Here is a 26,337-nt window from a genome sequence, read left to right as displayed (position 1 = left end):
CTTACACAATCCCTAAACAATAAATGTCCAAATGGATAAGAGAATACAAAAAATTACTTATATATACACATAATATATATTATTAGCCAATATTATGTATATTAGTTACAAGAGAATGAACATATAATTGAAAGAATTTATATAAAAACTTAGACTTTATTCCGTACACAACATTACATACATATAATTCTTACATTTACGATAATACAATATTTTGGATCATTATTATTATATAAATATATATAATCTATTAATTACATATATAATATATAATGCAATAAAGCTATACTTTCATTTATAAAAGAAATACATACTGTTACGAAAGTGCGTTAAATGTATGTAGATGGATTAAATGTCACGTATGTGTGATCACAATACTTGACAATTAGTTATATTTTTATGACTTTTACGAAATTAGTGGCATTTAATCAAATATTCGCTGTCGTGCATGTAGGTATGAAAGATTCAGAGAACATCCACGGTGAATAGATAAAAAAATATCTTGGAAATTGATTATAAATTCGCGTGTGAACTTGCGCGAAATGGCTACGAACATGCATAAACATATTAATCTAACATTAAGCAAAATGATCGAAAAGTCACGCAAGCGCATAAATTAATTAAATATAATAATAAAAATAGAATAATCCCATTGAGACGAATTTTTTATACCCGCACATTTATTATTACAAATTAAGTATTTTTATATGTGTGATTAAATTAATTATTAAATTATCAGAGAATCATGAATTATTGCAATATTGCATGATCAGTCTCAATTAATAATTAAATGAGAATAAACAATTAGAAATTAAATTAAGACATGATGATTTTTACTGATGATGAGAGAGCAATGAATACTTAAAAATAAATTAAAAAAATGTTTGAAAATTTTTATGTTGATGAAGAAAAGTGCATATACCAAAAATGCTCTGAATGTCATAATTAAATATAAAATTAAATGTCAAAATATCAAATATGTTTTAATAAGAGTTGCGTGATTTTTCAATTTTTAATGAAGCACGGTGGGAATTCAGCCGAATATTCCATTGATAAATTATCAAAATGTTATCAAAATGCAATACGTGCAATTTACAATATCAATTGCACTTATAGTCCAATGTGGCATGACATGTCGGCATTGTAAAATATTTTGTAACGAAAGATCTTGTTTCGGTTTTCTTCATTGTCTTTTCATTCTTATCTTATATGATTCAAGACGATTTAGAAACGTATGATATAATTAAACTTTTATTTAATTATATAATTTATGTGTTTAATGAAAATCTTTATGAATTGGCAACATTTTACAAAAAAAAATTCTTGAAAATTATTATATTTGGCATTATAATATGTTTATAAGATTAAATTAATGCTTTTATTTCAACAGAATTGTTACAAAAGTCAACAAAAATGTGAAAATCCTGTACAAAAATTTTTATTTTAAAATTAATTATGATTGCAATAATTGCATCTCTAGATCGTTTTTAGCGATCATTACAAACCGATGTTTTGTTAAAAATATTATTCTTTTAAAAAGCAATACTAAACTTCAGTTTTGCAGTTTGCGCTTCGTACTTTTCACAATAAAAGCCGTCTAATAATTCTTATCGTATATGTATTATCGATAACACAATTTGCGAACTGACGAGATTGTTAAAGTGTTGATTAGAGCATCAAGCAGGATTGACGTGTTTCCTGGCGGTAAGATTCTGGAGCTGCAAAACAAGGATGTTTTGACATTTGCTTTTCCCTTTTTTTTTCACGTTATAAAAGTATTCGTTATTCTACAAACGAATTACTAAATCATTTTTGTGTATGTCTGGACATCTTCGTACCTTAAAGTCCGTTATGTCCGCTGTCAATATACTCGAACCTCTGTGGGACAGAGACGATCGTGTACTTACAATTAGAATGGAAATCTTATTCCGAGAAAAAATGTACATCACATTCGATAGTCATGAGATTTTAAGTAAAGAATAAGAAAAAGAGCGAAGAAAAATAAGTAAGAAAATTTCTCTTGAAAAAAGCAGATTTTGTATTTCATTATTTCTTAAAAAAATTCTGAATAATTCTTTTTTTGATTTTCTGTTTTAACAATAAGAAGTTATATAAAAAAAACTGATTTTTTCTCAAGATTTTTATTTTTTGGATTTAAAAAGAAAAAAAATTATGTCGCATTTTGCTGTCATGCATTATAAATATACATGCGTTTTATAACATTTAATTTTTATTAACATTTAATTTATATTCTACTTCATGAAAAAATGGATAAAAATACTTGAGCTTTGAGATTCCAGAGTTTCATCGACAAGGAAAAGAGTATTGATTATAAATTATAGCAAATACTATAAGTAGAGAGTTAATGCATGCGTCAGTGATTTTTAAGCGAATTAAGTCTTGTTAATGCAGAGGAAGATGCCAGACTTACATTGTTAATGTTTATTTAGAAATTATTTTTCAGACATATTAAGAATCAAAAGTTTATGACATTTAAGTTTTAATAATTATCGAGAATTTTTACATATATATATATTTTATAAAGAAATTTATAAAAAAATTAGTAATTTTACTAAAAAAAAAAATTTAAAGTAAAATATAATTTAAAAATTTAACAAATTTTTAAAAAGTTAATCAAAAATTAATAATTTTGAAATCTAATGAGTTTTTTTTTTTACTGAAAATTAAGAATTATGAAATCTTGGAAATTGAATACTTTTTATTTGTGCCTGGAAGTGATTTCACATTCTCGTAGTATAATATACCTCCTTCTCCTCGCTGGCAACGGAGGCGTAGGTCCTAGCGGGGATTTCCGGTTCCTTGGCGGGCCCAACTGCGTGTACATAAATTAGCGCACCGGCGATACCTCCCATAATCGGTCCTACCCAGTATACCCAGTGATCATCGAAGGCGCCCATCACCACGGCGCTACCCAGCGAACGCGCCGGATTCATCCCGGCACCTGTTCGCGGCACCTAATTATTGCAAAAATATTGTTACAAAAATATAAAATTATTATAAAATTAGAGAAGAGGAAGAATTAATTTTTAATAATATTTTATTAATTAATAATGAATTTTGCATTTTATATAGAATATAATTTTAAAATACATGTTGAATATGGAATACAAAGGAATACTGAATGAATTAAAAGTTCAAAGATTCAATTTGAAAATTAAAAAAAAAAACGAAAAATGCGTCTTTGTAATTATCGTAATTCTTACGCCGACAATATGGCCGACGGTGACCACCAGGCCGATTAAGAGAGGCGCGATGCCTTTGCTGTCTGGTTTAGCGGCATCGCACGCACCGCAAATAACCAGGACCAAGATCAATGCTAGGAAGAACTCCACGCCGAGTCCTTGGACCGGAGTAATTCCCTTAGAGAGCTTCACTACACCCAGAGCATCCTCCGATGTATCCGCTGAAAGAGCTCGCAGAATCGCCGAGCCTGCGATTGCGCCCGCACATTGCGCAATGATATACAGGATGCCCCTGATGATCGGCACCTAGAAGAATTAGCATTTTATTAGCGTAATACACCGATAACTATTCAGGAAAAAAAAAAAGAAAACTTGAAGACATCAAGATACTCGCACGAATAATGCAATAAATGTAATAAGTATTCGATTAAAATTCAAAGATTGATTAGTGATATTATTATTGACAATTTATTGTTATAGTAATGCGTAATTTATTCGGTTAATTTGAGATTTGAATGAAAGATGTTTTTTTTTTTTTTATTCACTTCTATTTCTTTGTAGACGATCAATTTTCATCGCGTGATATCGAATTCCCTTAGATAAGTGTAAGTTTCACTTGTGGAATAAAATATAGCCGATTCTCGATTTACACACGATTTATATATAATATATTGGATTCAGAATGACTTAAAAGATTCCAGAGATTCTAAATCGAATCATATTTAAAAGAACTCTTAAAAAGAGAAGAATAAGAAATAAATAATAGCAATTTATAGAAAGCCAAGACAAAATTTCGATAATTCTTTATTATATTAAATTATCATTAACTAATTTTTAACGAATTATGAATAAACATATTTTAATGAGTTATAAATCAAGTATAAGAAATTATATTTTGATAATGATAATTATTTATTTATATTTAATATAAAAAGTACATACATTACATTATTATAAGTGCTTTGTGTAATATTTTGCATATCTTGATATTTTACTTAATTTGTATCAATTGGGGATAAAAGCTTTTTTACATCAAGTATACACACGATATGCCACTTTACCTTGCCGATGATGATGAGACCGCACGTGACTGCAGGGTTGACGTGACCGCCAGAAACGTGACCTATTCCCTGAATCGCGCTCGCCACCACCAGACCAAAAGCCAAACCGATGGCGACAACATTTTCAGTTACCACAGCACCGCAGCCGAAGAAATTGAGCAACAGAGTGCCGAGAAATTCTGCCAAAAGACCACGAGGAAGACCGGCCTTCTTATCGGTAAGCTCGTCAGCCCCGAAGGCGTTTTTTAGATTCACCATCTGCGCGAGAAATTTAAGATATTTAAGTAGGAAATAATAAAAAAATAAAATAGATAAATGAAAACAGAAGGAAAGAGAGGGAAAGAAAGAGCGTATAAAAAAATATTACAATAAAAATGTAATTGTTTATCTCGAATAATCAAAGATTTTATAACGAATTATGAGCAATAGAGAAAATAATAAATACTTTAGGATCAGAAAATAAATACACGTTTTTTTTTGTATTTTTTTTTATGACTATAAAATCATAATTTTTATTAAGTTAATTAAAAATGCTATTTACAGGCTTTTCCAAAAGATAAAAAATTAAGATTTTTTTTTTGAAATAATAGAAAAGATGTTTGATTTACGATGTTTTTTATATAATACGAATGAAATAAAAGGAAGCGTTTTCTTTTTTTTTTTATACCGGTTCGTAAAAAAATTTGGTGGATTTTCCTCTTCCATCTTGTGTAACAATTGCTTAGCAATGTTTAGCGGTTTCATCGATCAACGACTAGCGGATCTAGATCGAGGACACGCGTTTTACGAGCACAACCGCGACGAAAGCTTCGACAGGCTGCATTATGTATGCAAATCGTCACATCCTCGTCTCGAATGCGATCATCTCGAATTACTTAATTGCTAAAGCTCGTTGATTATCACCTACGCGCCTTAATTAAACAGAAAATTATCATCAAAAATGATTGCGACACGTTTTCTTTAATATTTCATAAAATAAAATCACAAATATTATCACAAGTATTATCATAATCACATTTTAATTAAATTAAAAAGAAAAACACTTGTTTTACACGTAATTTTCAGAGTTGGTTTTTTTATTTCATTTTGGTACTTTCTTTTCTTAATATCTTTTTGATTAAGCAACAAAACTGTGCCAGGAAACATCTTTTTTTTTCTATAAAATACTATCGGACAGAAGGGATTACGTAATTTCATGATTATCATTACTAAAGTTGTATGAGATGATCGGATCCTACAGATGATGTCACAGCCCGAGATTGTTCCTCCTTCGCATCCGTCTGTATATGTGTCATAAAACTATTTGTCGCTTATGTGACCGATTTGCTAAATTCGCGTCATTACGAAATCACGTGGGTATTAAAGGAACCGGATTTATTCGTTGACTTTATGCGATTCGCGCGATCGATATTTTGTTTTCTCAGCCCCGTATTCTCGCAAAATGTTTGGATTGTAAACAGCAATGTGAAGCTTAAATTAGGGCCTTGCAGGAATTTTAAGGTTGATCAGCATTTCTGCACGATTTATTGCAAAAACATTGATTTTATTTAAGAAACATTTTGTGCAAAATTTATGAAAAACTAATTATTTTTAATATTTATTTAATAGATATGTTATATGTCATAATATTAATATTAATATAAATTCTATAATCTTAAATTTATTAATATCAATATAATAGATATAAATGTTTATTGCAAATTTTTGAAATTCGACATTTTAAGGATAGATCCTTTGATATCAATTTTCAGTCAAATTTTCTTCAATCAAAAATTTTTAATCTTTTTCATTTATTTTTGAAATTCTCTAAAATTTCATGGAATTTTCTGTCACTATTTATGCATTTTATTCATATGACGCAATTTGCTAAATTAATGAATTCCGCTTGGTCGGCAATTTCGCGGGATCGTAAAAGCGGTAATGTTCGCACATTAATAGAGCGCGGGCGATGTATGACACCGTCGGGAAATTCTGTGAAAGTACGAGCTCCGATCTTTATTTCCATCGTTTATTTACCTTTACTTCCATTTATCTGATTGCTTCTAGCATGATCGCGCCACTAATTTTACAAATGCGAGCGCTAATCGGGTTACAAATACGATTCTATGTTGTTGTTGAGAAATTGTCTTTGCTAATGTTTAAAATAACTATTTACTATTTGTTCTGGCAAATCTCTGTATTGCGAGAACATGAATCGAGAAGGATTACTTGTGTGATAAATTTCTTTGATAATTCTGTAAAATACTGCCTGATTTCAAAAGCACAAGCAAGCGTGCTGTTATATTTATTTCATTTACATCACATATTTTTTTTGTTATTTATTATTTATTTGTTTAATATCATATTTTAACATATAATTTTGATATTTTATAAACATTGGATGATTTTTTAATCTGATTAATTAAGTCATATTTATGTTTAATTGTATTATGTTTATAATTATTTAATTAAAAATTTTAATTTTATGTTGTATATATATATATATATATATATATACATATGAAATTATAATCGACTGAAAATTTGTGAAAAAATATGCAAATTTTATAAAGCGACATCTTAATATTAATTATTTAAATTAATTTCTCAATCGTCAATCTTGTCAAGCAATTGCAATTATAAATGGCGCAACATAAATGAACTGTAAATTGCAATCAAATCTTGAATTTTTACTAAAACGCGTTTACGTTCTTTCATTTTTTTCTGCTATAAGATTTCCTATTTTTTTTTATTAACGTCCTTCTTGCTTTTCGCACATCTTGTTATATTCAGCAACGAAGAAAAGAAGGTTGTCCTTCGCGACGCGATTATCGATATCGACGTTCCACCTGGCGGCAATAAAACCCCCTCCTATCTCACCTGAGAATCCACTTCGAGTTCATTCCTTTACGATTTGCTGTCGATCGTTCCGCGAAAGCGAAGACCGGTCGATTTGGAAGCATAAATCGCCGTTAGATCCTCGGCGATTTATCGCCGACCGTTAGAGAGATCGTTATCCATATATAGTATCGTAGGATTTTTCCTTTCCACTTATTTTATTTTTCTCAGGTGGACACCGTGTACGACTTCTTCTCAATCCCTTTAAAGGATCGCTCAACCATATCGAATGGACAATCCATTTATTTTACTTTATAAGCCAATGGCTTTTTCATTGCATGGCTTGTTAATTGTCAAAGTTTTAATTTGACGTAAATTAATTCAAGTTCAGCTTCAAATATTAATTCTCATGAATATATAATTTAATTCTTAAAATCAATTTTATTGAATTACAAAATATTTTTGAATATTTCAATTTTAAACAGTTCTTAAATTAATCTTAATTAAATGAAAAGATCTAAGCTAAATATTTATTTATTTTACTTTAATTATTATTGCATGTTATATAATTTTATTATACAAATTTTATTACTTTTATCTTTTTATTCTATTATTATTTGCATTTTTTAAATTACATTATTATTTTAATTTAATTCCAAACTTACAATTATTTATTCTTAGAACATTTTATACAATTTATATATCAATAATTATTGTCTGCTTGAGACCGAATAACTTATTTAGAAAATTATTTATTTCATAAAATAAGGTTTTATAAAGAATAAAATAATTTAATAATAATAATTTTTATATCTCAATTGAGATATGTATATAATATTTTCTTTCAATATTAGGATTTTATTAATTGACACGCATGTTTATTCGTGTTTATCGTATATCGATAGAAAAATATGGGAGACAATGATAAATCATTGCATGGCTTCCGCGAAAACAAAGCACGCGATAAAGACAAAAATAGTTAAAATGTTTACATGAATGTCACGTACCAGCAAAAAATGATCAAGATTTGAATACGCATCTCGCATGCAGCTCACGTTAAATTGCTAGTCTGATTCGAATCGTAAAAGCTTGATTTTGCGCCTAACACAGAGCGATTGCATTTCAGCCTTTTAATCAAGACAGTCTAGACATGTTTCTTTGATTGGAAATCCTTCCCACGTGTCGATAAGCTTTTCCGATAGATTCTGTTATTTTATACATTTTTTAAAAGCACTGAATAACTTTTATTATAAAAGTTATTGAAAGATTTTTAATTTTAATAAATATTATAAAATATTAGTATGTTTTATATAACTAAATCTATATCTAAATAAATAAATATAAAATATACATATATTTTTTTAATAAATAAAACTTAAATAAATAAAATTAATAATGATGCAAATAGATCTTCACTCACCCTGGAATTTCGTAACTGATGTTTACACTAATTTCTTTCTAGTTCTGTCAATAGCTGCTCACGAGACTCTAAAAGTTCCTTCAAAATCGTTTGACAGTCTCTTGAAAAATACTCGAAAAATTACTCAATAAAATTTTTTCGAGATTTAATTGAGAAACGCGTTTGAGATTCTTTCGAATACTTTTGGAGGGTTTTTCTAAAAGTCTTTCGAGCGAAGACGGTTTACGATGAAGCCGAGATGATTCTTTGAGAGCGACCGAACGACAACTGTCGCAAGTGAAGCTCTCGGGCCGGTCGGGCCTCACGTAGATATCTGTTCTGGTACTTTACCAGGCTGGCTGACAGCAGAGTAGAAGGGATATCGCGGTTAAAAGTGGCGAATGTAGGCGCGTAAACAACGTGGATGAGTTCACGCATGCATTACATGCGTATTTTGATAAATATGAAGCCTTATATGGGAGAATGGCTTAAATTTGAAGATGCGCCATTGATAAGATTGATAAGATGCGCCATTGATAAGTGATAAATATATCTCATCATTAACATTTTAATTTTAAGTAAATATATGTGTGATTTTGAAATTTTATGGAAACAGTTTTTATATCTAAAAATTTGCCGTTTGAAGATTCGCAATTAAAAATTCTGTGAAACTATAAAAGGTAAAAAAAAAAAAAAATTTAATACAGAAATAGAAAAATTAAATTTTTTTTTTAATTTGTACTAAATTTGTATACTATTGAAAAATTTGTATGTTTTAAATTGTCTAAAATGTATCTGGACTTTTCGAAAAGTTCTTAACTTTTTTGAAGACTGCTAGAAAAAGGACCTTTTATTTTGAATCGTTGACACTTCTATTCTCCTGTAAGTATTTCGTCTATATATATATATATATATATGGTTTTTAATTTTTCCCGACATTGCATTTTTTTTGTGACACATTTTAGGCACATATTTATATAATTGGGCATTTCCACAGTATCTATGAATTTATTCTCACATCGGGGATTCGCATCCTTTTTTTCATCGTTTCTCTGGCGTTTATCAACTTTTAGTTTTACCGAACGATATGTATTTGCGTTACGCAACTTTTTATTTTATTTTATAATAAACCATCACATCGCTGTGAAGGTGAATTTAGAATTTGCGTTAATGAGTCTGCCTAATGAGTGCAATCTTCATTATACTATCTTTTTTATATTATCATGCTTTATATGTATATATTTATATTGTATGCACACTAGGATGCATATTTTAGTTTATTTGCGTTTTGTTCGCTATATCGTTCATCGTATTGCTTCATAAAGCTTTGTCATATACTTTATTTTTTTTATTTAATTTTCTATTTTTCACCTTGATTTCAAAGGAGCCGAAATGGGTCGAAACGTTTGAATTAATGTACAATACATCTTGAATGTATATTTAATAAAATATAATAATTTATGCTCTAAATACCGCATCTGAGCTCCAATTGGCCTCTCTGTTTATTAATTGATTAAAAAAGGATAATTTATTTTTGTTTCGGCTTATTTTCAATTTACTATTTTTGGCTTCTATGTTTCAATTTTTTCTCTTCAGTGCTCTATGAAAGTTAGGTAGAGAAATAACATTTTTATCCACAAACTCGTTTGAACGATGATATCATCTGAATAATCGAGACTCATGTTATTTAAATTGATGAAATTTTAGAGAATATTAGAGAATATTATTCCTACAAAAATATATTTTTACATAGATATATAAATCGATAAAATTTTAATAATTTGAAAAAATCATTTTTAATAGAAATACGAGAGAAATAACGCAAAGCAAGTTTTCTGACAGCGAGCGACTTCTGATTTTCGAATTTCTTTTGATTGTAATTTTCCCGAAACGTGTAATCGGAAATGGCGATTTCTCGGTAGGAAAAGGAAAATACGGTTTCAACGGTACTTCCTTGTAAAGCACGCGATGCATAACGAAGGGGAATCGTCTAACCGCAACGACGACTACTCTAAAGACGATGAATTCATTCTAGCCTTTACTTTTACGATTAAACGCTCTACGGTTTATAGGTCTTTTTTTCATTTAATTTAATTTTTTTCTGTGTCATTCCGATTTATATTTTTAATTTAAACTAAATCTTTTTAAATTTGTTTATAATAAATTTATTTATAAAAGTAATAAGAATTCTCTTATTTTTATTTCAATAATTTTCATTTATTTTTTGTTCTTACTTTTATTTAGAACTATTTTCTATTTATCTATTTTATTTCTTCTGTTTCAATCTTTTGTCTTATTTTCTTACTGAGTTTATATTTTATTTATTACAAGCATATTTTTTTCTTAATTTTTTATTTCAAAATTTTTTGCCTCGAGCTCTCAATATACTTAAGTTTACTCTTCTAAATTTAATTTTGTACTTTTGCATAAAACTTAAATATGGAGATTCAATAATTGCGCGCATTAATATCTTTAAGCATGAAATATTGGTCCTGTCTTGCATAATCTTTTCGTCTTGTTAAACCAATCGTGCAAGTAAATCGAATGTCATTATGGCAATCGGCTTTTAAACGAGTCGACGACATTCAGAAAATGCGGAGGCGAGCGACGCGAAAAAATGTTAAATACTCGTTCCATCAATTTGTGTAACCCGAAACGCGATTCATCGCACGCACAATCATCCTTACATCCAACGATGATGAGTCTCACGCTTGCGCCTATCCGACTGGAGATAAAATGTGAAAAAATACTACGACAATTATTGAATATTAAATGCACGTAATGACCTTCATATTATTGCACGGCAAATTTATAAAATATTTATGACACTTTTAATAAAAATTTTCTAACTTAATTTTTACAATTAACGATTTTTAAATTTTTACATCTGTATCTCATAAAAAGCGTAGCTTTGTAATAAAAATTAGAAATGTTTAATAAAAATATTGAAACATTCTATTTATATACACTTGTTTTGACACAGTATTATGATTATAATGCAATGCATTATGATAATAATTAAATATATTACGTTTTATCTTATTATATATATATATATATATATATATATATATATATATATATATATATAATAAGGCTACTAGCAATAAGCCAATTAACTATTCAACGAATGAAATAATGATGGCTTCGAACAAAGTATTCTTCTAGTCGTGGAATGTTTCGTTTATAGTAGAACTATAATTATGCCACATGCTACACAAGTTATCGTAATTGTACAACGAATAACAGCACGCTTAGAACTGCAAATGGAAATATTACAACGCATATATCGCAGAGAAGAGTCCTATTGTTGGAAGATTATTTTCATTGGAAAAGCAGCTGTTCTTGGCCGTATTGTTATCCGGATATTGAATCGCGGTTTATATGCAAGTTGAGATACGCAAGTTGAGACACGCAAGTGCGCATATTTATTATGTATTAATTAATACGCATGTTTTTTACCGCAGCGGAGATGATTAATAAATAAGAGTAACGAATAAGAAGAACAGTAAGAAAATATCGACAAGTTTTATTAGAGACGAGAGAACGAATAATATAATTCGAAAAGGGAATAATTATAAAAGAAATATTAATAGAATATAAAAGAAATTATAAAAATGGATAATTTAAAATTTTTTAAGAATTCTTTGAAGGAGAATTAATCATATAAATTAATATAATTAATATAAATACTTATATTATAAAAATTTATTAACATTTAAGGAAATAATTTAATAATTTCTTAAATTAATTATTCTAAGGAAAGTTTATTTATCATGAATTAATTGTCTACATTTGCATTTGTTAATAAATGTAATATATTTAAATTTCACAAAATTTTTTTGAACACAATATATGATAACGGGTTCACCGACATAGAGACAATCCTGATCTGTCCTGAAAGCCGATGAATCATTTCGCGTTCTCCGAGTTTGAACATATTTCACGTAACGGCACAACAGGATTGTGATCGCCAAGTCATTACCGCTCTTTTCACGTGACCACCTGTCAACTACCTCGTCGCTTTGTCTTTTTGTCTAAGAATGTACGAGGCGCACGTGCATCAACATTCTTTCATATAGCATATTTAGCAATAAAGTTATTTATTTAAATTATCCGTTATAATAAAAGATTTAGAAAAAAAAAAATTAAATTTTAACACGTGAAAAATAATATAAGAATTATTATATATAATTAAATGATATAATAAATGATAATTAAATATAAAAAAGATAAATAATTTTAATATTTTTAAATGACCTAACAGAACAGGTTTACAATATGATAATCGAATATTAATGATATGATATTGATAAGAATAAACGATAAAGTAATATTAAAAAATCGCAACTTTACTACTATATTGAGGATCATTATCACGCACTATTGCCGATTATTAATGTCCATAATAGCGTAAACGAACGGTTTTCTTTTTTCTCTTTTATTTGACCTTGTCACATTGTTTCGGTTGGCTAGATTGGCTCGGCGAAAAAAGTCGCCTTGATCGTAATAATAAGTCCACGATCGACATTTTTTTATGAGTTAATGGAGATCCGGTTGTATTGCAGCTTGCCATCAGTAGAAATTACGGAATGTTTAGAATAATATTTTAATGTATTTAATTTTATATCCATAATTGACAGAGACAGAGTGTCATAAATTATTTTTAATATCTTTGACATTTTTTTTATACTCATACAAACCATTTTTTTTATTTATAGGCAAATTTTTGACATATTCATATATTTTTTTATTAAACATTTAGTGGACTTGAAATTTATAAATTTATATATCTTGTATAACGTAATGTATTCTTCCCATTTATTTTTTTTATATACTTTGTATATCTTTGTTTTTGTATTTAAAAACATAATGATTAAATCGCGCTTCTAATTTGGATGCGTAGACGCATTTGATGCAGATGCAGATTAATGCGGTAAAAAGAAACAGGCACTGCTTCGTGTCAGATTTCAAGGAGACGGCTGGAAGGAAACCAGACATTCAAGCATATATCAATTTTCGTTTTATCTCAATTAATAAACGCGCATATAATCGATAGATCGATATGTATTATTGTCTCTAAAGAGCAGCAACATGAAAAATTGTAATTAATTTTAAAAATAAATTTTACATATTTTATTATAATATTTAGAAAAATATGAGTGAATCTAATTTTTATTAAAATGCCTGGAAAAGCATAATAATTATTAGATATGCCTATAGAATATGCGTAAGTAATTCCGCAAAAATATAAAACATTTTAACATAGATATTTTATGAAATCAAAAAATGTAAATAATATAGTTTCAAAATTTACAAAAAATTAATTTGCATTATTAATGAAAAATTAATATTTTTATATTAAATAATTATTAAAATTTTTGTCCTATATATTTTAAACGTTTCCTATATAATCGATTTAAATTTTTATGCGAAAGAAAAGTTGTCTCCAAATTTTCCCTGGAGAGAAAACTGACACGTTTCATTTTTAATAAATTGATATATACGTGATTATGCAAATTTCACGAGCAATTTCCTGCAATACCACGCGTCGTAAGCCGATCGTTACGGGCGGGTGTTGTGAGTGCAAGAAACTGCAGATATGACGTTCCCCCATGTTCATCGCGTCCATCGGCTGACCTCACGTATGCTAATTGTCACGGTTTTATCTGCACGCGAGCTCACCATCGTTATATCAGTTAACTGCTGCGAAATAGAACGTTAGGAGGGATCACGCCGAGACACGGGGAAGAATCGAGGAATTTGAAATAACAAATAACTTGACAGCGAATCATGCGGTTATCTTTACTAATGAATTCCGCGAAAATAAAATTAAAATAAATTTTAACGCACTTTGATAATATTAAAAATTATTTAGTTAATTAATTTTTACTATTTACAAAAGAAGCGGATAAAATCGGTAGTTTTGAAAGAAGATGTGATCCTGTACACATGTGAAATAACATTAAATTAAATTGAATTAAATGAATTTAATGACGCATAATTAAATTGCATTACGATAATAACTAGTTAAATATTTTGACATAAGTGTAATATCGTAAATTATTCAGATAATTGTATATCGTAAATTAATTACTTTGTAATATCGTAAATTATTCGGTTAATTATTTTTGCACTTAAAAGATATTACAAGAAGCAGATTAAATTAGTGATTTCGGAAAAAGGGATGATGTAATTCTATATGTGAAATTAGATCAAATTAAATTAAAATACATTAATTTTATGACAATCAAAATACTTTGTTAGTAATTATCAAAATAGTGATATATAATATCAAGAAAGCATTCGAATATTTTGTATAAGATTCTAGATAAATATCTTTAGCTTTGTTTGAGGAAATTATTTCCATATTATTAACAACGCGAGAACCTCGTAAAAATTTTGACCCAATTGCAAGTAATATCGCAGACGAGATCTAATTGTAAGTAAGCTGTGAATAATTGGTCGTTGCAGACGTTGACCGGAAGTTCTCGGTCGGAGATTCCCCGCGTAAAATCTCACTAACGGAATCTTATCATCGGCCTTGACGGTGTCCACTATTGTTTATAACGGTCGAAGATTTATGTGAAAGGCCAAAGGTCGTAAGATGGTAAAAAGAGAAGTAATAAAATTATCTAAATTTATAATTAAATTTATCAATTTCTATCTGGATTTATAATTGTAAAAAAAGGAAAAGAGATAAAATAAAAAAAAAAGAAAAAGAAAAAATTAAAAAAGGAGCAAAAGAAGAGAGAGAAGAGGAATAAAGAAAGAAAGAAAAAAATTGAACAGAATAAGAGGAAAGAAGAAAGAGAAGACATTATTATTTATTAAATTATAAAAGATTATAATAATTTCACAGAAAATTTTATTTGAAGTAGGAGTCCATCATCCATCATTTACTCTCAGAGAACAACTCCTTCGTTTCAAATATTCGATATCGACGAGTTTTTCGGTTTTCGATTTTATCGGCTTGCTCGGCTTCATTTTATTGGGTTGATCGTGCGACGACAACAATAATATCGAGGACAACGTAAGCAGACCGATGCAACCGGAACGTTTACGAGCAGAAGCATCAACGGCAGCACGTTGTCACGCAACTCGACGAGGTCGCTGTCAAGGTCGTTATATGCATCGCTACCACCACCATCACCCTCGTTGGATCGACTGGGGTAAATCGTGGAGGATCCTCCCAGTGATTGTCCGTTGGTCGTCGTCTTCGCGAGGTCAGTCCTATTGCTCGCAGGACGCGAGGGTGATCCAGTAGATCTCGGTGGCGAGTTGATGGCCATCGAGGGTGGCAGGTCGTGGCTTGCAAATTGCAGAGCCTGGCCGCCACGAGGATGCCACATCCTGGCAATAGGACCTCCTATTTGAACCTGTGGCGCGAGTTCCTCGTCTTCAACACAACCGCCAAGAAGTTCGGACAGAATCGCCGTCCGTGGGTGAGTCTCTTCTCTTTCTTGTCAATTTTTTTCGGCAATTGGCGGAAGTGATTCGTAAGTGCGATCCTTAAAATTGACAAGCGGATGGACACTTTGATATTGTCACGTGTGACTCGGATGAGAAAAATCTACAGGATGGTTTTTAATCGCATACTATGAGTATAAAAATATAAATTATTTCTTTAAATTTATTCCTTTTATGCCTTTTTACAATCCTAAATTTTTTAAGCTGCAGAGGTTTTTTTTTTAATTTTAGCTTTTAATTTCACGAATAACTTTAGAGTCTTATAAGTAATTGCGAATAAAATTTTAGGAATTATTTGAATATTTGAAAAAATAAAGTTTATTTTGTTTTAAAAAATATGATGTTTATAAATATCTTTTAATATGTGTGGAGCTAAATAAAACACAAGCTCTTTCTCAGCTCACGGTTTTGTTGATTATAATTTCCATAAAAATAAAAAAAAATTTAATAAAAAGAGATATAAGATTCGAAATTACATATTTCTAATTAGATATGTTTATTGCTGAATATGTAATTATAAATATGGCTTATCTCGTATCTAGACGTATAAAATATTACTTTTATCAATTTTTATTGTTGCGCAGTCAAGCGCGATTTTCATTACTTTTGCAAACGAAAGAAGTTACGTTCTTTTGTTCGAACATCACTTTCGTAAACTATGACGCTACTGAGATAATTATGATGTAATGATAAGAATAATACACAAAGCATCTTATCATCGTATCTGATTGTGAGCCGTGAGTCAGAATTTGTCACGATACATGTACACTTGATTATCTTTAGCCGCGGGAAGAGATAAAATAAACCGAGGAAAGTATTTTTGTGACAACCGCTTATGCAAATTTTCAGCGCAATTTTTAAGATTGACAGATTTATGCAAAGTTTCAGTCCTCCAGTTGTCATACATTTCATGATGGAAACGAGAATTTTCGAACTAGAAGACACACGTTAATTAGATTTTCACCAAGCAACTAATGAACTTTAAAGTCAGTCGAATGTGGCTAATGATAATTTTTATGACAATAACGTAGACTAAAGATAATATATTTTACGAAGATAATATAAAAAATTTCTTCAATTTTTGTTATTAAATACGATATTTATTACTATTTACAATTAATTTTCATTAATAATGCAAATTATTAATTAATATTGCAAATTGTTTTGATGACTTTATTAATTTATTAATTGAAAAAAGTGGAAATAAAATGAATTATTATTTTATTTCACTATAATATGTCTCTTTAAAAATAAAAGATAATAGACACGTTGCCACTAAATTAATGTGGAAGATTACTTTTCTTTTAATTATCATATATTTATTTTTCTCTCTCTTTTCTCGTTATAAAAAATCTTAATCTTAGACTTTTATAATACGGACCTTGTTGGCACGATCCATGGCAAGGTTGACAGAGGCGCTAATACGTCGAATTTGACCACGAATTAGCAACTATTCTAATATGCGATCGAGACCTCGATAAAGAATGCAGTTGCATCGCGAAAGAGTCAACGAAATAGTCGTGAGCGTCAATTTGATCGTTGTTTAAAAAAAATCCGATTATACGTGCGATAAGTCTAAGGAGCAAATCAATCGGTTTCTTATTAATTTTTCATATCGTTTTTGTATTTTTATTCACATCAATAATGTATTATTCATATCCATACAACATTTCACATCGTAATATGAACAGGGGCAATCCGAATATCATGAATCGCTGGGATGGAAGAATGGTAATGACATATGATAGATATCAAGGAGTAATAATGTTTATAAATTTTTTCACACATTTTACACATAAAATGTCTGTTTTAATTTTTATTAAAGTGAGGAATCTTTATCCTAAGAATCGAATAATATTTATGTAATTTGAAAAATCGGAAAAAATAAGGAAAAGGCTCGAGAACTGCTGACTCAAGAGAAAATATGTATTATCAATAATTTTTATTAAATCTTAAAATTCCAGAAACCCGGCGGAATGAATGTATCCACGGTTTTTCCCGAAGGATATGTGGAAACTGAGCGAGTACACCGTCTTGCATCATCGATATCTAAGGAGGAAGAGGGAGGATTTAATCTCGAACGATATCAACGTAAGTACATTTTGATGCTTAATTTTATGTAGAGCCGATTAAAGATAGATTTTATTACATAAAAGAAAAGATATAAAATATAATAAAATACAAAATGTAAAATATAATAAAATATAATTAATCAGAGAAAAAATAGATAATATTATAATTATCAAAGAAAAAATAGGTAATTTCTTTAAAAAATTATAATTTAAATATATATATGTAAAAAAATTATATATACATTTTTTTTATTTTAATTCTCTTATTTTTTATCATCTGTAATTTTTATTTTACATAAGTCACATTCTGCAAAATTATATATTACAAAAATCATCATTTATAAATATATAAATTATGAAATTATCTTGTATTAGATTATCACATGTCATTTTTAATGTAATATATGAACCTATAAAAATTATTTTTAAATATATTATATTATTATATATGTTTTATATAAAATACCTCTGCGTGTTCAAATTAAAAAACGAGCTCACAGATATTAATTTTATTCATTTAATAACTAACAGCTGACAGAGTTGACAGAATTTAATATATGTTTTATCCGATTTTCCAAACCATATCATTTATCATTTCTGTGGGCATTTTTCAAATCGATTGTATGCATAACTATATCAATTATATTAAAACAAAAAACGTGTTTTTGTTGCAGAAGTAACCGTTATTTAACGTTATATCTGCATATACGCATCGCTGCATATATCATTATGCAAATATGAAACTAAATAAAAGTAAATAATTTATTATATCGCGTGTCATCGTGTCCTGAGAAAGAGATCACGAGACAACAATTCTCCGCTTAATTAATTTCTGCGGGGAAATTCTAATATAGAGTGTAATATGCCATTGTGATGCAATTTACTACAATCTTGCCAATATCTTAAATTCTTGCAATTATATATTCAATCGTTGTGACATTAAATGAAATTTCTAGAATTATTATATATTGGACGAAAAATATAATTCACACAATTTTATATAATATAAATCTTTTATAGTTATATCGTAAAAAGAAATAGCGACATTATTATTTATAAAATGCTCCGAATTTGTATTCATATTACAAGTAAATTACACTTTTTCGTCGACTTTTTTCTAGATTAATGGAATGAAATTTCAACATCCTTGTGCAATAATTTTGATTATTTATTGTGTGATCGCAATGATTCCCTATTTTATCGCCGTAAGGTATAGCTGTATCAACTTTACACGCATTTAATTTTACACCGCTTTAAATCGTTCTCGATAGATTGCGACTCACGAAAAGAACGCGTATACATACAAGTTCTATACACATTCGAAAATTATCTAATATAATTTACTGTCAGTGTAATTTTGTTCTTTGTCTTTCATAACATGAAATCTTTCAATCATTCTTTCTAATTAAAATAATCTTCCTATATAATTTGCAGCGATGAATAATAAATAGCGGATATAAATTTTCAATGCATGAATCAGTCACATTAGAATGTGTATAAGTAATCATTACATGCTGAAAATACATAGAGAAGTCGGATTTATTCTCCGGAGTTCTCGTTTTTTTATTTTTTCAAATTTTTTTATTTATATTTGTCGCCTGCGTTTTTCAAACTCGGCGAGTTACAAAGCGAAAAATTCTATGGTATTGCGCGTTCTAATTATTATCGGTAATTATCAATATTTAGCAAAGAATATAATGCTTTTTTTCTTTAATATTTTGCAAATGTTAAAATATATATTCTTTATTTTATTTTAATTTTTCTCCAACTTTCAAGAATGCGAATAAATTGGCTTAATGAAAAAATTTTATTCTTCCCTTGAATATTACATTTTATACAAGTATAGATAATTACTGATATTAAAAAAATTAAAAATTGCTTATTTTGTTTATATTTTTGCCTACTTAATTAAAAATTTTATCTCCCTTCCTTATTTTTCCTTCCATCTCTATCGAAATTTTTCAAAACCGCAGAAAGATTGTTTTTGTTCGATGAAACAACCTCGGATCGAGGTGTGAACGGAAATAAGCAAATTGTACGGGACGGAAACTTTTGCATTCCGTAGCTATGTTGACGTGCCTCATTTTCTACACGTCGCATTTTCTCGCGTCGACAATTATTATAGCGTTCTCGACTGTAATTCGCATCCAATCGGCGGCTTCCGCGCGCGCGATTAGCATCTGCTGTTAATGCTATGCGTTCGAGAAATTATATCCTAACGATCTCGATGATCGTTGCAAAATAAGTAATGTGATGATCGATAAATGCGTGTTTACGAATTGTCGATTCATTATTACACGCAAAAAGAACGCGATCTTTAATCGCATATCGTTAACCTGTCATTCTATCGCTATTCTTCTCGCCGACATGCAATACTATTAATTATCTTTCCGAACAGCCGACAGGAATATTCTTAAAACTTGCACCGACAGAATCCTTTTTTAATGAATCCAGAATTTTTTTATTGTTATGCAAGTTCATATCATAGTTTGTTAATATAAATCAGATTTTTTAACCCTTAAATAAAAATTTAAATTTAATTTTTTTTTAATGCTAGATTCTTTTCTCGACTTATTTTTATTATTCTTGCTATGCTTATTTTATTATTAATATTTTCCCTATTCGCATATATTTAAGTTAGACGCGAAACTACGATTGTGTTGGGCAAATTTATTTTACGAGTCTTCCGGAGACGCGATGCAATTAAGTTTTATGTATTTATGGCGAGCCAAAGAGCCCGGCGACATTTCTCACCTTGAATTAAAATTTGAAATTTTTGTAAAATTTATTTGTAAAATTGCGCACGAAATATAATTTATTGTTGTTATTTAACTGCCGTCCATGAAGCGTAAAACTTGCCAAGCATAACGCACGCAAGCATAACAATAAATTTAAATAAAATTAATTAAAATAAAGTGAATAATTTTTATAATTAAAAGTTTTAAAATTATAATAATAAGTATAACGTCTGATCTACAGGAAATTTAATTGATATGAGTGATGACTATAAAAAGATATCGCCCTTCCAATATTCATAAAAATTGTCACATATCGTGACATCTGAAATGATTATTCGATTATTTTTTGCCATTACATTATTATGTTTTACAACGTATTCTCTTGTTATACAAGGTGTATCGTAATATATTAATTCGACCAGTTTTGATGATAAATACTTCGAACATCTGTCGGCATTTCTTTAGCAAAGATTTGATTGAATATTATTTTCATAATTTTTGAATATTAAATATCACGATAATTAAGCCCAAAATATATGATAACCAAATTTACTTTAAGTTTTAATAACTTGAGCTTTTATCGATTTTACTCTTTATATATTATTATATGTATATATGTATAAATCTGTATTAAATATATTTAAATTAACTAATAGTTAAATCAATATTTCTCATATATATATATATATATATATATATATATATATATATATATATATTTATTCAAATTTATATTAAATTATTTTTGAAATTATATTTTTTAAATGTAATTTGCATAATTTAATATTATACAATTTGTATTATCACGATAAAGCATGATCTTACAAGTAGTTACGTTAACGAATGTGAGAAACATAAACTTTATTTATTTACAATGACGGATCGGTTCGAGGTCGCCGACTACCGAAGTGGGGCTCGACAAAACATAGAAGGAAATACGGAGAGTTTTGTTTTTCAGTTATTATATTATCAACTTTTGTTTAAGAAGTCTAAGCAAAGATTGAAACTACTTCCACTACGGAGAGCAACTACGGGGAGCGTCACGAAATCAACGCAAACATTACGCGAGATTGTATTTTGAGTATATTAGCATGTATGAATGTGTGGTTCGTATTTGTCTTGACATTATAACCTACACAATTTTTGTCTTTGCTTATTCTGATATTTTGATTAGGAGGTTTTGTCATTCTCGATCGATCTGATGGAATCTCCCATCGAAATTTAAATTCATCAAGATTATACGGACCTTGATACTGAATATCTACGCGATAAATGTTGTCCTTTTCTTAGGCATATTAAAACGCGACATATTTTGTTCATAGCAACGATGTTTACAAGTCGTAAATAATTGAACCGGATTATTAATCGGTCCTTCCCGGTTTTATTATATCACGATTTACATCCGTATTTCAAATTTAATATGATTTGATCGAGAAATTTGAATGTAATTAAACGTTATTATATAAAAATCGGATAAACATATCCGATATTATTTACAAGAGGAAAAGCAATTGTTATAAAAGAGATGTCTTATCGGTCGTTAAATTTAAATTATATAAAGATCTAATCCGAATGATTAAGAATGATTTTCCCTTAGATCGGTTGCACGTCACACTTTTATAATGCTAATAAGTCGCGAGAGTGATTGATCAGATTGGCCGACAGCTGATTATGTAAAGTGCAATTTATAAATGTCATACGCAAAACATATGCGATCCGATTCAATTAATGTAATCTTTTTATACAGTGTGTACGTCAATGATTAATAATAATACATAAATTGTCTATTGCCTTAAGCGAAACAAATCGTTTTATGCTCGCACCTATATATATTGTGTAAATGACGCGTAAACATAAGCTATATTAGTTCACTTGTACGTGGTTAACGTACATTGCTTAATATTCTCTCTCTAAAATTTTAAATAAATTAAAATTAAAATATATTTTTCCAATAAATATTCCTTCTTTTAGGAAATATACTGAAGATACTCGAATTAAGTAAAAAAAAATTATCCTTATATAACATGATATGTATATAATAGCTCCTGAATTTAATGGAATTTTTTTTTTCTATTGTTTTTGCTACGCGGTAAGATGCATTATTCTTGTTGTTAGAAATAATTGCGGAAGTTGAAGGAGAGTTAAATAGAAAACAATCAATGATCTCATCAGCTATGCTAAATCATTCTTCGATCGCGATGCCTTGTTCACCGGACATGTCATTAAAGCGTTGCAGTTGTTTTTGCATTGAAACGCCGTGATTCTTTCCCTCCCGCGAATTCCCGAACGCGAATTGCATAATTGTGCGCGTTTTTCCGTTTCTTAGAACGGCATATAATCGTCCTTCATTCGCGCTATCGCGACGAATCTACTTAATCGCTCGCCTAATTTTGCGTGTACGATAGACGATTAAACGAAATTAAGTGGGTTACTATTTTGCATCGTTTTGCTCGTTAGAGAGATCTCTTTGCTGCGGACATGCAATCGCAGTCTTTCTATGTTGTCTATCCACTCGAACGACTCATTACAAGTGCAATAAATCTAAATGACTTATATTTATCTCATGATTACTAAGTATGAGAATAATCATTAAAATTAGCCAATGCCTATTAAATAATAAATCGCAAGTGATATATATATATATATATCTTTAATTATTTAAAAATTCGCAATTTTTCCTCTACAATTAATAAGTAATAAATTTTGACGTTTTTTAAATATTTCTTTTTCTATGATATATATATATATATATATATATATATATATATATATATATATATATATATGATCTCCGTCTTTCTCTTTTATATTTATTGTAATTATTTTCTTTTCTATAAACAGTTTGTCCAACGAAATTTATTTATATTGAATTGCACGTGATTAAAAATAATATTAATATTGCAATCATAAAATAAAATTGTTGGATTAAATTAACATCTTAAATTAAAATAAAAATACAATTTTTTTTAATTTTCTATTATTTATGTTTATTGTATTATTTCATTGTATTATTTTTTTTTTCTTTCTCTTAGATTACGATTAGTGTACGAGGATTCTTCGATAATTGATAATTACTGATATTTTTACATGATTGTCATTCGGATTTCAAGCCACACTTCGTTGAGAGATCTCTCAATATCAAACGAAACATTAGATTTGTATTATATCTTCGATCTATTTTCAGACTAATGCGTGACTCAATATTTCATTGAGTTTTATTATCTTTGTAATGTTACTGTGATTTTATCGAACTAGAGCTGTCATGATAACAAAGATAAATACATTCTATCTTATATTTGCAATTTATTTTCACAAAATGAATAACAAGTAAAAAGAGACAAATTGAAGGGAAATCTTCATACTTCTTATTACATTCGTGTGTTACTTTTATGCTACGTATTTACTGCGATAAAATAAAGTATGTTTGCAGTCACACATTACAGAGTAAATGCATTCTGTTCCCATCGATACAACTGTTTTCATTAAATTTCTATATAACAATCAATATAGTGTAAAGAACCAAGTGTAACATACGCAATAGAACGCGTAACGCGCGCATATGTGAGGAATTTTTTTTTACGGGTTACGTATAAACAACGCAGATGTAATTATTCTCGCGGCAAGTGTGGCGCACGAGAATGCAACGCGAGTGTAGCAGCGACGACGAATGCACAACGCTAATTGCGGAAGCTATTTACAAGCAAGTCGCTTCGCCACCGCGTAACGACCCAATTAATAGCGTTTAATTACCGTGTCTGTTGCCACTGCGTTCCGGCGAGAGGATCGAGAGGAGAGAGAATCTTGATGATGGCGTAATATTTATCTACCGCAGGCAGCGTTGATAAACATTGATAACACGTTTTGATTTAAACCATATACAGCGATTCTTGTCTTCTTGTCTTTTCGACAAAGTCGTAAAGATTAAGAGAAAGAAAGAGATCTTACTTTGTAGAATAAATCGGAGAATTTCTTTAGAGACTGCAAAGAATAGAATTTTTTTTTTTTTTTTGTGAAATTATTTTATTTTATTTTTTATTAAATTATGAAGAAATAAATTTAAATTTTTCTGATTCTCACTCTTTTGATAAACTTTATATAAATATATATTTTTATTTATATTATTTAAATTACATGAATATCATAAAGAAAGTGTAATAAAAAAATTCTCTTTATGTTCTCCAACTTTCGACTTACCCAGTATGTATATTTTTTTCTTTATCTCGAGTTCGCCAAGGACATGATATCGACAAAGTTTGCAGGCATTTTTATATCGCTCCGTGCATTACAGCAACTCATTGACTTAATGTACATCATGTTGAATTGAATTTTTGTAACGAAAGAGATCGCCTCTCGTCACGCCCACGCGAGAGCGATTTTTCAGCTCGCGCGTTAAAAGCGTGTCTTTTTTATCCGGTGACAAAAATGAAAGTGAAGAAAGAGAGAGAGAGAGGAGGATGGAATTGCACGAAATCGAATTGGATGGTTTTAATGACACATCATACCGTTCATAAATTTATTTAACACACACGAGTCTAATTTTTTAAATTACGTAATATGCAAAAATTGATATTTATTATTTTATATACATTTACAACATATATTAAACTGGTTTAACGTACAATAATTTATATTAATGTAATTATTTAATAATAAATAAACGAATGAAAAATGTCTAGAAAATCAACGATGACGAATGTGAGGCGAATCGGAAGTTGCTGTTCTCGAACGTGTTTTCTATAAATACTTATAATTAGAATTTCAATCAATTATGTAAGAATATAAATTACAAATTAGTATTGACCGTTAAAGGTCATCCATCTGCCAAATGAGATTCATCGCGAATTCATGAATGGTACTGTCCACGCGAGCGTACAGGGCGAGGCACGTGCTTTACACATGCCAAACATTTTCGCGTGACACTCACGGATGATTGTTTTTTACTACACATGCGTTATACATTTCGGCAGTTTACGAACTACTGTTCGATAATGAATTAGATGACCAGTGATGATTATAATAATTAATTAGAAGAGATACGCGCGCATAAAATTTATATTCAATAAAGCTAAAATGCAAAAACGCGTTTTTACTGTAAACGAGAAACTCAATCAGACGATGTCGAAAAAAAATATCGTGAAAAAGTGTTGGCAACATATTTTAAATTTTCAAATAAATCCTAGATGACGTGAAAATTTTTTAGATTTAATAAAAAAGACTGATAAACATAGGCTTGAAATTTTGTAATAATTTTCTTCCTTGATATATTAAAAAAAGATTACCGAATTATATTATAATTCAATTACATTCTATGTAATTCTGTGCGTGTCTCTAATTATATGTACGGTTTTATACTTTAATATTTTATAAAAACAAATTTTTTTTACTTTTTTATAAAATATTCTTCAATTATCTTGAATTTTATTATTTGTATTTAATACCGATAATCTTTCATCTTCTATTTAATGATAGGATTTTTACAAAATTTATTAGATATCGTAACTCATATTGGAATGATAAGAGCCTCGGCGCGTGTCAAGGATAGGCGTCGCGATTACATAGAGCGGGTTTCGCGATCTT

General features: G+C 29.0%; 1 protein-coding gene across 3 annotated transcripts; it reads right to left on the bottom strand.

Moving 5' to 3' along the window:
- Window positions 1–267: 267 nt before the first annotated feature.
- LOC126854429 (aquaporin AQPAn.G-like) lies at window positions 268–8,784 on the bottom strand. Of its 3 annotated transcripts, XM_050601152.1 has the most exons (6): window positions 8,502–8,784; window positions 4,265–4,522; window positions 3,225–3,509; window positions 2,766–2,975; window positions 1,839–1,878; window positions 288–1,718 (listed from the first exon to the last, which is right to left on the bottom strand). In XM_050601152.1, exons 2-5 carry the CDS (start codon window positions 4,520–4,522, stop codon window positions 1,840–1,842), a joined length of 792 nt encoding a protein of 263 aa, XP_050457109.1. In that variant the 5' UTR covers window positions 8,502–8,784; the 3' UTR covers window positions 288–1,718; window position 1,839. The 3 variants fall into 3 exon arrangements, with proteins under 3 accessions (XP_050457108.1, XP_050457107.1, XP_050457109.1); XM_050601151.1 differs by lacking the exons at window positions 1,839–1,878; window positions 8,502–8,784 and adding an exon at window positions 4,932–5,175 and having other exon boundaries at window positions 268–1,718; XM_050601150.1 differs by lacking the exon at window positions 1,839–1,878 and having other exon boundaries at window positions 280–1,718.
- Between the last annotated feature and the right edge of the window lie 17,553 nt (window positions 8,785–26,337).

Source organism: Cataglyphis hispanica, chromosome 14 (assembly GCF_021464435.1).
Source record: "Cataglyphis hispanica isolate Lineage 1 chromosome 14, ULB_Chis1_1.0, whole genome shotgun sequence".
NCBI lineage: Eukaryota > Metazoa > Arthropoda > Insecta > Hymenoptera > Formicidae > Cataglyphis > Cataglyphis hispanica.
The sequence above is the reverse complement of the archived record's forward strand: the minus strand, read 5'-3'. Positions and strand labels throughout refer to the sequence as shown.